Source organism: Chaetodon trifascialis, chromosome 8, assembly GCF_039877785.1.
Source record: "Chaetodon trifascialis isolate fChaTrf1 chromosome 8, fChaTrf1.hap1, whole genome shotgun sequence".
Taxonomy (NCBI): Eukaryota; Metazoa; Chordata; class Actinopteri; order Chaetodontiformes; family Chaetodontidae; genus Chaetodon; species Chaetodon trifascialis.
This window is the reverse complement of record NC_092063.1, coordinates 5,095,681-5,111,372: the sequence shown is the minus strand read 5'-3', so window position 1 is coordinate 5,111,372 and position 15,692 is coordinate 5,095,681. Positions and strand designations below refer to the sequence as shown.

The 15,692-nt window shown below is 41.2% G+C and overlaps 2 protein-coding genes across 2 annotated transcripts; both read left to right on the top strand.

The window, feature by feature from the left end:
• Positions 1-275: 275 nt before the first annotated feature.
• slc48a1a (solute carrier family 48 member 1a) lies at positions 276-3,442 on the top strand. Its single transcript, XM_070969450.1, has 3 exons — positions 276-1,006; positions 1,823-1,990; positions 2,132-3,442. The coding sequence occupies exons 1-3, from the start codon at positions 877-879 to the stop codon at positions 2,266-2,268; spliced, it is 435 nt and encodes a 144-aa protein (XP_070825551.1). The 5' UTR covers positions 276-876; the 3' UTR covers positions 2,269-3,442.
• A 1,693-nt stretch (positions 3,443-5,135) lies between these two features.
• LOC139335279 (solute carrier family 26 member 9-like) lies at positions 5,136-13,232 on the top strand. The gene is made up of 20 exons (XM_070968808.1): positions 5,136-5,260; positions 5,467-5,606; positions 5,742-5,852; positions 6,000-6,175; positions 6,267-6,431; positions 6,508-6,660; positions 6,828-6,910; positions 7,000-7,147; positions 7,230-7,343; positions 7,465-7,542; positions 7,626-7,721; positions 7,801-7,907; positions 8,014-8,083; positions 10,069-10,161; positions 10,264-10,401; positions 10,560-10,811; positions 11,404-11,458; positions 11,807-11,943; positions 12,535-12,588; positions 13,224-13,232. Exons 1-20 carry the CDS (start codon positions 5,136-5,138, stop codon positions 13,230-13,232), a joined length of 2,304 nt encoding a protein of 767 aa, XP_070824909.1.
• The last annotated feature ends 2,460 nt before the right edge of the window (positions 13,233-15,692 follow it).

Sequence of the window (15,692 nt, the reverse complement as noted above, 5' to 3'; positions counted from 1 at the left end):
CTAAATTGAGTGCACGAGATACTAAAACGTGCGCTCGAGATACAGTTATTGAAAAAGATGTTTGTTCATTTCCTGCACTGTTATTTACTCACTTTAATACACATACATTCATGATTGTTAAGAACAGCATTTTTAATAGAGCAGTGCAGAATGCTGCTGCAGTTTATTATTATTATTCATGGAGTATTAGTAGTAGTATAGGAGGTCTGAAATTGTTGTTTCTCTTGGCTCCGCTAGGGGCGGTATGTTGACGAGCAGGAAGTTTTTCTCTGTGCAAAGATATTTCATGTACACGTGATAGATGACTTCAGGAAAAATTGATGAACACAAACTCGAGATTTTCCGGGTTTTTTCTAGCACAGAAACATAAACCAATGTGTGATTAGAATATTATATAGCAGTGAAATACATGTAGAAACCAATAAAACCTAAGAAATGCAGGCCTCGCTGATATGTTGTGGCGTCGGCTGAAGACGGGTCCACGGTGGGAGTGTTCTCAGGATCACAGCTTGCCATCTTTGCGGCGCACATCAGATAAACACTCATCTCGGTGTTTTGCTGCCGCCTGTTAGCTAAACATCGAGTTATTTTCTGCCATTAGTGTGTTGTAGAAGACACACTAACAGGTTATACTTGGTGATTTGTAAAGCTAGTTTGGCTAACGGCGACAGGCGTCGTTCCCTACGGTCGTTCAGCCGAGGGGAACTTCATCTTGTTTTGCTTTCGTTAGTATATCAAGGATACTAGTTAACGTTACATAATGTGGCGGTAAGCTGGTGTTAGCTTAATACCAGTCTGTTTTCTGTTAAACACCTCTCTGTCTCTTACGCTTGTTACTAACATTTTGTAGTTAGACAGTCGTAGTTGGATTTTACAATGGGATTCAACAGAGTGTACGTTAGCATAGGATATGCTACCTTCGGCACCCTGGTTGGACTTTCGGCTTTCTTGGTCTGGAACATTGCATACAGACAGCCGTGGACGGCGGCCATGGGAGGCCTCTCAGGTATCTTAACACCTATATTGTTAGCTGTGATATGAACTGTCGCTGCGATAATGGACAGTTGTCTTTCTCGCATGATACCTGGAGCATTTAACTGAAGCTAATCCTCATACCAGGCCTGCACAGTCAAACATGACACCCCATGATCACATGATTAAAAGGTGTTTGCTCTTTATGCAGTCTCACTGTTTACATCATAGTATTTCCCGGTATTTGTTTACTGTAACAACAACAACAACAACAACAACAACGATAGAATACTGTAATACAGATCACACTTGTGCATATGACCAGTTTGTAGCTTGTCCGTTTCCTTCACTGTTGCGTTCACTGCCTCAGAGAATGGCAGTTTTATTTAATGTCATTTATTTTGATAGGCTTACCTCCATATTAGTTATAACCCGACTGATTTTAAATTTTGAGGTTGATATTGATATCGCCTCACATAAACAGCAATATTGAAATCAGTCTCTTGGATTTTTTTTGTTTTAAATTGTGACCAAGATATACACAGAGGGATGTTTTACAATTTAAAAAGCCAACGTGTGAGTTTTCTTTGGTTCAGAGCCTCATTTAATTGTCAACAAGTACATTAATTGCCAACTATTTTGATAATTGATGACTCATTTTTAAGAACAAAAAGACAGAATTCTCTGATTCCAGCTTCTTAAATGTGTATATATTGTCATTCATTGCTGAATATTTTTGGGTTGTCGACAAGACATTTGCATAATATCATGTATTTGAATATAGTCTATGAGCTGTATGGACCTAGTTTTAAAATACACTCAGAAAGTGTGTGTTTGTCTCTTTCGACAGGAGTTTTGGCGCTCTGGGCTCTCGTCACACACGTCATGTACATGCAGGACTACTGGCGCACCTGGCTCAAAGGCCTCAAGTTCTTCATCGCTGTCGGTGTGCTCTTCTCAGTGCTGGCTGTGGCTGCCTTCATCACCTTCCTAACTCTCGCCATCACACAGAAGCAGTGTAATCCTCTCTTTACTTCCTAGTTTCTAACGAGTTATGTGTTGTATACTGTAGAATTAGAAGAAAACATCCATTATTAATAACTCAGATGGCTGATTTCCTCATGCATTTATTCATCACCCTGCTTTTTCTGCCCCACAGCTCTCACTGACCCGAGGAGCCTCTATCTCTCCTGCGTGTGGAGCTTCCTGACTCTCAAATGGTCCTTCCTCTTAGCCTTATACTCCTACAGATATCGCCAGGAGTTTGCTGACATCAGCATCCTCAGCGATTTCTAGTCTGATTTTATAGACTGTGATGGACTTTGAAGGTTTTAGGCTGCCAGCGGGAGCTGGTCAAAGGAGCACTTGTTACAAAGCGGGGGAAAAGCAGACATGGCTAGATTAAAAAGTCATCTGACTTTTACCACATGGATTTGCACTTGTTGCACTTGCTTAATAAGCTCTGTATTTGTATTCTAACCTGCTCTCCTACTTTTAATGATCCACATATTATTCTCCTGTAAGTAGTCATAAGTCTAAACCTCTGAGGACTGGAACTGCTTTTGATCGAATGTCTCGAGGCTGTTTATGAAGAGACGTGCAGGGGGCTTTTCGGACTGACATTTTCAGATTGTATCACCTTAAAAACAACTAACAGGCTCTCGAACAGGCTTTTAATCCAACGATGAGCTGTTAAAATGAAAATATTCTTAAAGCTGAAATCGTCAGAACCAAAACTAAAACCTCCTACCTGAAGCCGCTCTGCTAACGCTAGGTTGACAGTGTTTGTTGGACTGCTTGATGTTTGTACCCAAATGAGCTTTGTCATAGTTTTTTTTTTGAACCACAGAACACTTGTATTTCTAGACTGTCACTGTCTTAGTGTCCGCAGTCAGTCTCTTTGCTCCCTTCATCGTCAGCGATGTTTGAGAAATCACTTTTTAAAATTCACATACTTTATTTCTCCCTTCATGGTCGGCTTTTCCTCTCATGACAGCTGAAGGAAAGGCATTCCTGTGGAATTTGTGCTATTTGTCTTTCCTTCCACCAGGGGGCGACTTGCTTTTTTCTGCTGAGAGTCCATTTCAAAATTCTGACATTCCTGTGAAGAGATAAGACAAATGGATTTGATGAATAATTGCACTTTAGTCTTTGATATTGATGCCATTGTTTTGCACACCAATCCTGATACAGCAGGGGAAAAAATCATTTTACACATGGTCATCTGTTTCCCCTTTTAAATGTTCAAACACACTGTTTATATGTATCATTTCTTTTATAGTTCGTATGATTTGTGCAGGTCAGGTTAAACTAGGCTTTGTCAGTGTCTGAGTTTCAGCTGTTGCTTATGTCTACCTTTTACCATAAAACATGTGCAAATGTATTTTTGTTGACGAGAGGATGAATGTGAGGATGCTACATGTATGTACATAGAAACCAACCCATTAAAAGTTGCATTTATTGTTAATTACATCACGATGTCTCCTGCTCCACACGGCACAGATTCAACAGAAGCCTACTGAATCAGTTTGAAAGTGTTTCAGTTTCTAAGCTCCACCCAGAAGGTGTAGAGAGTCTTTACGTAGCTTGATAAGTAATCAAACGTGTGGGCTTTACGCACATCTGAGCCAAATGCCTGCAGACGCCGTGCTTCTACAATAAGGTACAGTGCCGTCTTCTCAGACTTCTACAGTAAAACAGAACCAGAGCTTCTAAACGTGATGCAGACACTGAGATGGAGGTCAGCTCATTACACCTGCTGACCGATTCATTGGTGGCATCATTAAAAGGGGACACAAATCTTTAAGAAAGAGCTTCACTGACTAATCAGAGTAGAAACATTTGTGAGTGATTAAAGATAATATGATCAACAGGTGGTCTCGAGTTAAACAGTGAAGAATCTCTTTGCAGCTCTGACTTCATATTCAGTTATTTCGTCTTGAGCTCTAACCCTCCAACCTAAACTCTGCAATGTAACGAGTTAATTGATTTAGCTTTTTGTTTGTCTGTTGTTCCCAGACATCACATCTAAACACTAGTTTGACCATTTGTTCACTGTTAATAGTAAAATGTTCATGTTCTTAAGCAGATTTGTAACATATATTTTCTTCTAAAACATGGAATGTGGTAGACTTGTTGAATCTTTTCCTTCCAGCGTGCAGACAGATGCACAGTGAACTTGAACGTGTGCTTTTATTTACCTGGTGTTGAGCAAATGTTTGAACAGTCCACCAACCTGTTGGCTGATCCTTCACCCTTCAAGGTTAGATTAGAGCCTTGCACTTGAAATAGACCACTTAAATATAAAACATAAGTGCAACACTAAAGATCCCCTTGTTTCCACAAGTGTATGAATGTAATTTTCAAATCAGATGGGCTTTAAGACATTCAAGTCTTGTTTTTGTCTTCTCAGGCTAATTTCTTCTTCTACTCCACTACTCCATTTCAGAGGGAACTACTTTTTCCTACACTGCAATTATCAGACAACTTTCGTTACTGTTTCTTTGCAAATGCATTTTTACTACTACTACTAACTATTTTGATCATCATGTCATTTTTTATACAAAAATATTTCATGGTGGTCATGAGTGTTTGGTGCTTTTTAAAAAAATTATGTTGAGGTTTGCACTGTAGCTCGGATAAAACGAGCACTGTGACAGTGTCACTTTTGGTTCTGGGTAATTGTGACATAATTTCTTTCTATTTTCAGAATTAACAAACCAAACCATTGATTAAACGAGAAAATAATCAACCCATCAATCTGTAATAATGATCATTTGTCAGATGATTATACCTGATTATACTTAAGTAACATTTTAAATTCATGACTTTTACTTGGAACAGAGCATTATTATAGTGTGGTATTAGTACTTTTATTTAAGTAAAGGATCTGAACTCAGGTCAAAGTGCAGTACACTTTAATATATTAGAAATAGAATTTAAGTATAGCTTTGTATGCTGGTGAAGTAAAATGAATTTGACACTTCCTTGTTTTGATTAATGACAAATTTTAGGACAATATAAAAGATACCAGACTCAGCTGACAGATATGTTTTGCATATTCATTAACTGGATTGAATTATATGCCAGTTCCTTAAATTGCACCTGCAGAATAGTGTTAGAGACAATTATCTGGTGTTGATATGTTTCAGTGTGACGTAGCCATGCACCCAGACCGCCCACGTTATGTGATTGACAGGCCGGCATATAACCTCCCAGACTTTGACAGAGAGTTTGACAAGAAGAGTCGACAATTCCCTGCTGGAGAGAAAGTGAAGAATCTCTTCAGGTACAGACTCTCCACACAGTCAACACGAGCTGCATGTCCTCCCATCACACAAACTCCACCTCTGACAGGCTTTGTGTTGTGATCAAATGGTGGAGAGGCCTGAAGCTATGACTCAAGGCAAAGTTTAGACGTGTTATGGACTTGTTCAAAGTAACAACCGGAAAACCTGAGCTCTTCAAAGCCTTTCGCTTGTTTGTTTCTGTCAGATGCTCCGTGTTGAGGCTAAAGGGCTTGTTATTCAGACATCTGCCAGTACTGAGCTGGCTTCCCAAGTACAAAGTGAAAGAAAACCTGCTGTGTGATGTCATCAGCGGGGTCAGCGCCGGCACCATTCAGGTTCCCCAAGGTCGGCCGGCTTTCTCCGAGGCCTCTGTGTAATGCACACTGCCTGATGCTGGTTGCTGCTTAAATATACAACACAGCTTTTGTATTTTTCTGTACATTTATGTGACAGTTATGGAAAGGCTTCTGTTCTTTCCAGGCATGGCGTTCGCCCTCCTGGCAAACCTCCCTCCTGTCAACGGTCTCTACTCCTCTTTCTTCCCCCTCATCCCGTATTTCTTCATGGGCACTGCTCACCAGATGGTCCCGGGTAAATCCGAGTGATTTATCTACAGCCATTTCATATGATGACAGTGATAAGTTGCCAGAGCTGCAGATCAGCTGCGCTCAGCCCAACTCTGCCCAGTTTGCAGAATGGCAATGGAAATAGATGTAACGCACTGCTTTCTATGTGTAGGTACGTTTGCTGTCCTCAGCATTATGGTGGGAATCGTGTGTCTTAGGCTGGCCCCAGAGTCTGACTTCAGTCATTTCAATGCCACTCTAAACGCTACAGTAGTGGACACAGCCCTGATGAATGAGGTTCGCCTGGGAATATCTGGAACCCTTGCCTGTCTCACAGCAATCATACAGGTACCCGTGGCACTAAAAGCACTAATTTACAAAGAAACCTGAGGTGCAGTCTAACCTAAAAGCTCATTCACCAGCGCTTCTGTCCGTGCAGATTTTCCTCGGCTTCAAGCAGTTTGGGTTTGTAGCCATCTACCTGTCAGAGTCCTTCATCAGAGGCTTCATGACCGCTGCAGGTTTGCAGATCCTCATCTCGGTGCTCAAGTACATCTTTGGCATCAGTGTGCCACCTTATAGTGGTCCGCTGGCCGTTATATACGTAAGCAACTCTTCAATATTGTGATCTAAGAATCTGGTTGTATGATTGTATGATAATTTTGAATTGTTTCTCACAGACTCTCGTAGATATTATACGTGGCCTCCCTGATACCAACATAGCGTCGTTAGTGTTTGCTCTGGTCAGCAGCGTAGTTCTGATTGTGGTGAAGGAGCTGAGTGCTCACTACCACCACAAGCTGCCCTTCCCCATTCCTATGGAGATCATTATTGTAAGTATTTTATAGCTTGTCATTTCTCAGAGGATGGAAAAGTGCACTTTCTAAAATTTGGTAAGATTTCATGTAGCTGTTGCTCAGATTTGTTTTGCAGTTTTTTTTTACTGATATAGAGTATAATGTTGATAGCGGTGATTGATCCCTGTTTGTGTTGTACTCAGGTGGTGGTGGCCACAGCCATCTCAGGCCCTCTGCATCTTCCTAAGATCTATCACATGGACATAGTGGGAGAAATTCCTTTGGGGTAAAGCATAGATCAGCAAAGCTAGAATCAATGTTTCATCCATTAAAATGATTAATGAAACTAATTTTTTGACTCTTTCTTTATTCCAGATTTCCAGCACCAATCCTGCCCAAAATCAGTCAGTGGCACGACATGATGAGCACAGCCATCTCCCTGGCAATCGTTGGGTATGTCATTAACTTGGCAATGGGCAGGACACTGGCAGCCAAGCATGGCTATGATGTGGATCCCAACCAGGTAGAAGATCCACATTTATATTAGTAGATCAAAATTTGTATTTTATCCTATTTTGTAATAACTCATGCGAGTTCTCATACAGGAAATGTTCGCTCTCGGCTGCAGCAATTTCCTCGGGTCCTTCTTTAAGATCCATGTGATCTGCTGTGCTCTGTCTGTGACGCTGGCTGTGGATAATGCTGGTGGATCCTCACAGGTGAGTGCTTTGTTGCCCCTGCAAAGTACTTGAGTAATTGAGGTCAAGCATAAGTAAACTGCAAGGAAAAGATCTCACACTAACTGCTAACTATTGCACCTCTGTTGCTTCCCTCTCATAGTTTGCCAGTCTATGTGTGATGCTGGTCGTAATGGTTACCATGCTTGCATTGGGAGCCTATCTGGAACCACTTCCAAAAGTAGGTGGACATAAGAGTATGATGCAAATACCTTTAAAAAACGTTGGCATGATTAGTGACCTTTGTAATTTTGGTTTCCTCAGTCAGTGCTCGGAGCCTTGATAGCAGTCAATCTGAAGAACACGCTCCTACAACTCTCCGATCCCTATTACTTATGGAAAAAAAGCAAATTGGACTGTGTAAGTTAGAGCCTTGGATGCAATATTGCATTGTCTTTTTTCCATACTTCATCTTATTCTATTGCTCTTTCTCTTCCAGTGCGTGTGGGTTGTGTCGTTCTTGGCCACATTTTTTCTCAGCTTACCTTATGGAGTTGCGATCGGAGTGGGCTTTTCCATCCTGGTAGTGATATTCAAGACGCAGTTGTGAGTATACTCCATGCAATATGCTATATTCTTTTAACTGCAAGACAATGCAGGAGGAGAGTGTAAACTGTATATTTATGTATTAGTCATTTTGTATTCCTCACAGTCGGAACGGTTCAGCAGTGGCTCAGATTATGGATACAGATATCTACAAAAACCCAAAGGTGTACAATAAGGTATGAAAAGCTACATTTTTTTGTGTGTTTTAATTGTCAACATGCAACCTTGTGTAAAATGTAAATAGAGACAGAATGTGATGATTTGCAAAAATTCATATTTGACTGAAAATAGCACAACATATGTCATCAATGTTGAAACAGAGAAATTTCATTGTTTTTTGAAAAATCTGTCATCATTTTGAATTTAATGTCAGCAACACAGTTCAAAAAAGTTTGGACAGTGGCAACAAAAGACTGGTGAAGATGTGAAACACTGAAAGAAAACAGCTGGTGGAACATCTCACAGTTAATTAGCAACTGGCAACAGGTGAGCAACATGATTAGGTATAAAAAAGAGGATCCATAGAGGCTGAGTCTGGCCCAATCCCAAACCAGTCCCTACTCACTGCCCCTTCACTACCGAGTGTCACTTTGAATGGAGTGACACTTGCAGCTGCAGAGGGCACTACTGATTGAGGGGGAGGGTATAAAAGTGAAACCAAACGAGTGGGATGCCCTCGCTACCTTACCGGAAACAGGAAAGAACAGTTGTCGTGGAGATGGACAGACGCGTTGCCTGTGCTCCACTGTCCCTGTAAACACATAATATTTCAAAACATTAAATATGTGATAGATGACGTTTATTTATGCACGCAGGCATTTGTGCGTTTGCTACATGCGGCTTTAGGGATAATGTGATCATCTTTTTAATATGTTCAAAATAAAGACTAATCAAATCACAAATCTCCTTTTAATTTCTGTTATTTGTTGGTGATCTTTCACATGTTCTATGTAGCCTAAAGTCAGTGTCAAGGAGATAAATGTGCGTGTTTGATCTAAAATACTTGGAAGAAGTAGACGGAACTTACATTTGAATGTTGTTTCTTCCATTTTCCGGATGTGATTTCCGCTGCACACACCGGGGAGCCTGCACCTGTGCAGACTCGCTATTTAAGGGCTTGACAAGCCACTTCCACTCGGTGATAATTGGTTTGGGACGGCCCTTAATATGGCGGAACTGCACGTGAACGCGCAAACGGAGGGGTAGTGGATAGGGTTAGGTGATAGGGACTGGTTTGGGATTGGGCCTCTGTCTGAAGGACAGAAGGAAGAATGTTCCTCAATGTAAAACTGCAAAGAAATTTCTGCATTGTCTACAGTACATAACATCATTAAAAGATTCAGAGAATCTGAAGAAATCTCTTTCTGACAAAGCTGAAAATCAGTACTGGCTGGCCGTGATCCTCAGGCCCTCAGACGGCACTGCATTGAAAACAGGCTGGATTTTGTAGTGGACGTCACTGCATGAGCTCAGGAAAACTTCCAAAAACCATCATCTGTCATTGAATCCATAAATACAAGTTAAAACTCTGCCATGCAAAGAGGAAAGCGTATATAAACCAGATCCAGAAATGCTGCACCCTAATCTGGTCCCAAGATCATTTAAGATGTGCTGGGCGAAGTGGAAAACTGTCCTGTGGTCTGAGGAGTCAAAATTTGAATTTTGGAAATCATGGATGCTGCGTCCTCTGTGCTAAAGAGGAAAGGGACCATCTGGCTTGTTATCAGCAGTTCAAAAGCCATCACCCATGATGGTATGGAGGGCATTTGTGCACATGGCATGGCTAACCTGCACACCTGTGCAGGCTCCATTAATGCTGAACAGTACAAACAGGTTTTGAAGAAACATATGCTGCCAAGTAGACAACGTCTTTTTCAGGGAAGGTCCCCTGAGACCCCGAACTGTTGAGCAGCTGAAATCGTACATCAAGCAAGAATGGGAGAACACTCTACTTTCAAAATGGCAGCAGTTGGTGTCCTCAGTTCTCAAATGCTTATAGAGTGTTGTTAAAAGAAGAGGTTGCTGGTGTCAAATTTCAATTGTCAATAACAATGACATTTCTCAGTTTCAACATTTGACATATTGTCTTTTCAGTTAAGTATGGGGTGTCAGTGTGTAATAAAAGGGGAGCTGCATCATTGTTTTTGTGATAACTCCACAGGTCGTGTCAATAACAGGGGTGAAAATAGTGAACTACTGCTCGCCACTCTATTTTGCAAATGCTGAAATATTTCGGCAGAGGGTCATCACAAAGGTACAGTGAAAAAAGTATTTTGCTGTCGCTCAAGGTTAGCCAGCTTTGAATGACTGTGTTCATGTGGCGTATGGGTGTTTACACAGCCGTGTTTGTGTCTAGACGGGGCTGGACCCTGGCAAACTTATCCTGGCCAGGCGGAAGTTCTTAGAGAAAGAACAGAAGGAAAGAGAGAAAGAGGAGAAGGAGGAAGGGAAGATAAAGAGGAAACTCAGCTCTTTGGTGAACATGAAGGTTCAGGTGGGATGCAGCTCATAGCCAGAATCACACACAAAACCTTTTTATGTGTCATGATTTCACTGTCAATATGTCCCACTCAGTTTAACATTAGATTTTCTGAAAATGCGACCTGTGACCTTTTCTGTGCACCTTTCTCTACGCGTTTCCTCCAAATCTAGGCCATATCTCAGCTTGAACTGCAAAATGACTTTGATATGAACGATGGCAGTGCCAACAAACCTGAGCCTCTCCCCAGCTATGTCAACTTCCACTGTAGTGATACTGAGCTGGGCAAGGAGGCGCCTGACCAGGAGCCGCCCAGTCCCTCTGCTGTCACACTGGAGCCCAAGCCCATGCCCTTCCACACCCTGATCCTTGACTTGGCAGGGGTCTGCTTCATAGACCTGATGGGCATCAAAGTATTGACAAAGGTTCTAAGTTTCTGTATTTAACATCACATGACTGCAAACAACCTATAAGAACCATTTTACAGGGTCCATTAAATAGAGCTTTTGGGGTTGTTTACAAGAAAAAGTTCTTGAAATGGTTCTTCGCAGAGAAAGTTTGCATTTAATTAAACAGCAACAGCAGTGAGTGCTAACAGTTAGCCTTATCTGATATTTAACTGACATCTAAGTTAACTGAAACAAACTTAATTGGAGCCTGATTGGACTGTTCTCATGTTGAAATGTTCATCCTAAAGAGATAGAGATTGTCAAAGTGCAAGAAAGTTAAATGTCTAAATAACAAACAGAGCTAACCTGGATTAGGCAGACTTCAGGTGACTGCAGACTGCAGTCCTGTAGCTCAGCTCTCCTCTCCGGTTGCCTGCTAATCAAAGAACCCCCGACATGTAAAAGCTTCCATTTTCTGTACAAAACCAAAGTTAAACCTTTTTGTGACAACATGTTCTTTGAACCCTGATTTTCCTCACTGAACCTTTTTATGAGAGTGTGGGTGTATGCAGTCGTGGTTATTTCAACTTGTCCATGAACAGTTTTCTTTCCTTCATCTCTCACACAGATGAACTCAAGCTACGCGACGCTGGGCATTAAACTATGCCTGGCTAATGTTCAAGGTAAAATCTTTAACTACTGAGGAGCATTTTCACTTTTGTTGCCTCTACTGAACAGTTGGCATGGCAACGGAGACCATGTCAGTCATTCAACATTAAGTCCACTGGGTCTGTGAAGGACACTGGTCGAAAGAGAGGACAATTGCAAGTCAGAGATTACATAAACGCTCGTCATAGCATGCACATGCCTCCCATTTCCTAGTCAGATAAAGTGATGATCCACATAATTAATTTATTGTGACTGATGACCTTTCAGACTGCAAATAGTATTTTAGTTCTCTTCAAAGACCACATGAACATCGAGCCTGTGTTCAAATCCAGATGTGATATTTGTCGTCTTGCCACTTGCAGCTCAGGTGTATGAGGACCTGGAGGTCGGTGGAGCTTTTGATGACGGCAATATTGCCCGCAGTAATCTCTTCCTTTCTGTCCACGATGCTGTTTTGTTTGCTCAGCAGACCACTGGAGAGAGCAGAGTCTCCCCAAAGGTAGGCCCCACTGTATAAAATAACCTTATCATACAAATCCCTTTCATAACATCACATACAAACACCTGCTGTTCAAAGGTTAGGGCTATAGGGAGGGATTAAGAATAGTAGAAAAGTAAGATTTATGCTCTAAGTAGCAAATTCCTCTTTTAGCACAGCTTTTGTCACCTTATCTGGTTCAACAAGGGTAAACAGAAATATCACAAAGGTTTTTGTGACACAACGAGCGGAGCTGTAAGTTACACCAAGGTCATGCTGCATGTGCTTGACTTTGTCTTCTCTGACTGTGTGATAAGCACAGGCACCTTTTTAAGCCTCTGAGAGTACAGACATTGTCTTCCGGGGGGTTTGAAACACAGTAAATATGGACTACAATGGTGCAGCATTGACCATCTTCAATTCATGATTCATGAAGGATTGAAAAAACATCTCTTTAAAAACTGGTGTATACACAAATGTGGATGTGTACTGTTCATGACATATTGTAAACAGTAATGTAATTATGTCCTGACTGCATAGGAAGAGTCATGTCAGAGTTGGTGTACATGCCTGTTTGACTTCAAATATGTACATTTGCTTTGTTGGCTACAGGAAGAAAAAGCAAGACAGGAACTTACTTTTAACATTAATGAGGATCTGGAGCAGGTATGCACTAGTCTGCTTATACAAACTGACAATTTCCTACCTTTACTCACCATAGTTCTATATTTAAGACTCATTTTTCTTTCACAGGAAATGTTTTGATCGCTACAGTGACGAGGAGCAGAGGAAACTAGCCGAAGATGCTAACAATAATCTTCAGTGTCACTGTAATTTATGGAAATTTATTGTTGCCAAATTAGATTATGTACTTGATCTTGTACTTTTTGCTGACTATCAATTATCTAGATAAAAATGTTTCACTTTGTGATTGGGCACAGTAATCAGTACTTGACCCCACTGACAGGGGGTGGTACACACCAGCACAAGAGACCCCAATAACAAGTGAGCGCTGAGCAGATAATGAGGGGAACTCAGGGGCTCAGTTCGCCCACCCCTCACAGCGACTGCGGAGTGAACCTGCTGACTGCGCAGTCATACAGAAGTGGTCTTGTAATTAACTGCGAGTGTGCACAGCCACAGCTGTGAGGTATAGCCAGCTGAGCAGTCTGGCTTAGTCCCTGTGGAGGCAAGACTCAGAGAAAGACTAAACACAAATGAAAGGAGGAATACATAGCATCAGCAGTTTCATGACTTTGTAGCCTATACTAAGGACTTGAGTCTCCATCGTTGTCCATCAGGCAGAATGAAGCTTCAACAACCAAAATAACACTTCTAATTGTTGTCACTTGCCCCAGCAGAGTGACTGTAACAAAGAGAAATATGTAGGCCAACTAAGTTGTGTTTGTATAGCAGACTCTTCAAGGCCTGTGGAGTCTAGCCTTGCAGCAGGCTGACAGTGGCGTTGGTATGCGTGCGATGCATGAATGGATTTATGAAGCTATTAAGAAATCATCCTAAGGTACTCTGGCACACATCTGCTCCTCTGCTCCCCTTCCTCTCTGCAGCAAATTGGCACCACAAGTGATTACAAGGTTTCTATGGCCATCAGCTTTAATTTGGAGCTCTGGGAAAGTCTCTCATCACTTAATGGTGTGTGTGTGTTCAATTTCATCACCTGCAGCTCATCCCTCTGTTTCTTCTCACCCTCATTGTTTCCAGACTGTCTGTAGAAGCTCTTTGCTTGGGCCTGATTTAATTAATTTGAGGCAGGGAAATATTCAGATTGACAGAATTAGTTTGGCCATCGTTTGTCTCATAGTCTGTCCTGCCTGTCTTGTCTCTAAATGTCTCAATGCTTGGCTGTCTTTTCACATTTTACATAAACATAAACTATATCCAAATGGTGTGTACTCCAAACAGTCACTAAGAAAAACATTAGATTTTTGAGTGTACATAATCACAACTATAGTATAGAAGAAGAGGATCTTCCCACAACTGCAATAAATTACCACAAATCGCAGGTCGTCATAGGACAGCTGGAGAGAAATCTTACAAAACAAATAATAAGTGTTAAATCTTTGGGAAAAGCTTTGTTTTCATGAGGCAGTGGCAATGGAGGCAGTCCAGCACTGCAGTGTGGAACACTTATTAGATCGTCTCTTGTTAGTACCACATAGTGAAGTAATGTGATTTTCTTGTGTACTAACTGCAAAAACAATATACTAAGACAATTTGTATAAAGCACATATTGTACACAGTGAGCATGTTGTACAGTATGGAATGAGGACACATGCTGCTGTCTCTGGCCTTTATTTCAGAGGCTACAGTGCAGGATTACTCTGGGTAAAGCACTTTTTTCGGGGGTTGCAGTGTCCTGCTCAGGGGAGCTTTTTAGAGATTGATTTAGCACCAGTAAGACACTTTAGCTGCCAGCTCACATCTGGAATACACTCTCCCATCAGTGCCAGGCAACCCTTTGTTACGGCTCTGCCTCCCTGCCCTCATTACATTTCAAATTGTGGTGTATGACTTTCATTCTTTTTTCATATCCAAATGCACTGTAAGCTGTGGTCTATTTTGCTTTTTAATTTGACCTTCTTGATACTGTTCCTTATAATTACCCTTTATCAGGAAAGCTATAGGTAAAAAAAAAACCCTATCCTCTCTGGAGGTCAAATGATGATTACATTGAATTATGAAATGCTTCTAGCTAAATCCTTTTTCAAATGAGATACTGTTATAATGGACTAGCTTCTCAATCCCTGTAATTGCAAGTTCACATAAAAATTAATTTTACACCCCTTGCACATTCATTGACCATGATGGTTTAATTAACAAGGTCCCTTTTAGAAATTTGAGACGAAGAGATTTATGTATTAAATTTGTTTACACGCCCACTGGTTTCATACTATGGAGACTAATTGCTTGGTGTCAGAGGGTATCTCCTCACTGAGTCATGGGGCCTTGTCATTTAGTACTCGTCCGCTTTTATGAAGAGCTGTCCCTGAGAGAATATTCAGCTCTGACCTTTCATAATCATTATTTAAATTTGGAGCGCTTTAATAAAGAGCCAAGAAGCCAAATTTTATGAAAAGACTGCTGCTCAAATGGGCTGTGAGCTTGTAAGAGACAAGAATGACAGAGCGACCAAAAACACCTCTGGAAATTTAAATAATGTCCGGGTGACAGTGATCAAGCGACAGCAGTTGGTGCTTTGAATATGCATTTTATAGACCGATGTTTATGCTTCATTAGCATAAACCAGTTTGCGGCCAGGGAGTCATGGATCTTAATTGTGCAATGTCAGCAAACTGTCTTTGGAGAAGGTTTGTTTACAAAGATGCTGAAGGCAAATCAGACCATTGATAGCTGGTCAGATTTAATGTTGCGTATTGTCTCATTCCAGCAGTTCAGCAATCAAATGGGCCGAATGAGGACAGGCATACATTTTTTGGAGTTTGTTTCATACTGTATCACCTAATCCTGGACAATATACAGTATAATGGACATAGACTATAACGGTGTTGCACTCATTGAATGATTGCTCCTCAGGCACTGATGTCTCTCATCCATATGCTATGTTGTGAAGGGTTTTATTTCAGTCTATAAATGATCTCAATTCAACTGAAGTCCGGATGAAATAGAAAGGGGCTTTTGTGTCATTCAAGCCCTCATAAAACATTGTCATGTGACATCCCAAGGCTTGTTTGGGGCCCCACTAGGTGGCATGTGCAATCAAAATGGTTTCAAGACCCAAAAATATGTCA

Excerpts from the sequence above, each read along its gene's own strand:
- slc48a1a (XM_070969450.1), top strand. The coding sequence starts at position 877 with ATGGGATTCAACAGAGTGTACGTTAGCATAGGATATGCTACCTTCGGC. Across the intron at positions 1,007-1,822 it reads GGCCATGGGAGGCCTCTCAG|GAGTTTTGGCGCTCTGGGCT; the intron begins GTATCTTAACAC and ends CTCTTTCGACAG. Across the intron at positions 1,991-2,131 it reads CGCCATCACACAGAAGCAGT|CTCTCACTGACCCGAGGAGC; the intron begins GTAATCCTCTCT and ends TCTGCCCCACAG.
- LOC139335279 (XM_070968808.1), top strand. The coding sequence starts at position 5,136 with ATGCACCCAGACCGCCCACGTTATGTGATTGACAGGCCGGCATATAAC. Across the intron at positions 5,853-5,999 it reads TGCTCACCAGATGGTCCCGG|GTACGTTTGCTGTCCTCAGC; the intron begins GTAAATCCGAGT and ends TTCTATGTGTAG. Across the intron at positions 10,812-11,403 it reads GCATCAAAGTATTGACAAAG|ATGAACTCAAGCTACGCGAC; the intron begins GTTCTAAGTTTC and ends TCTCTCACACAG.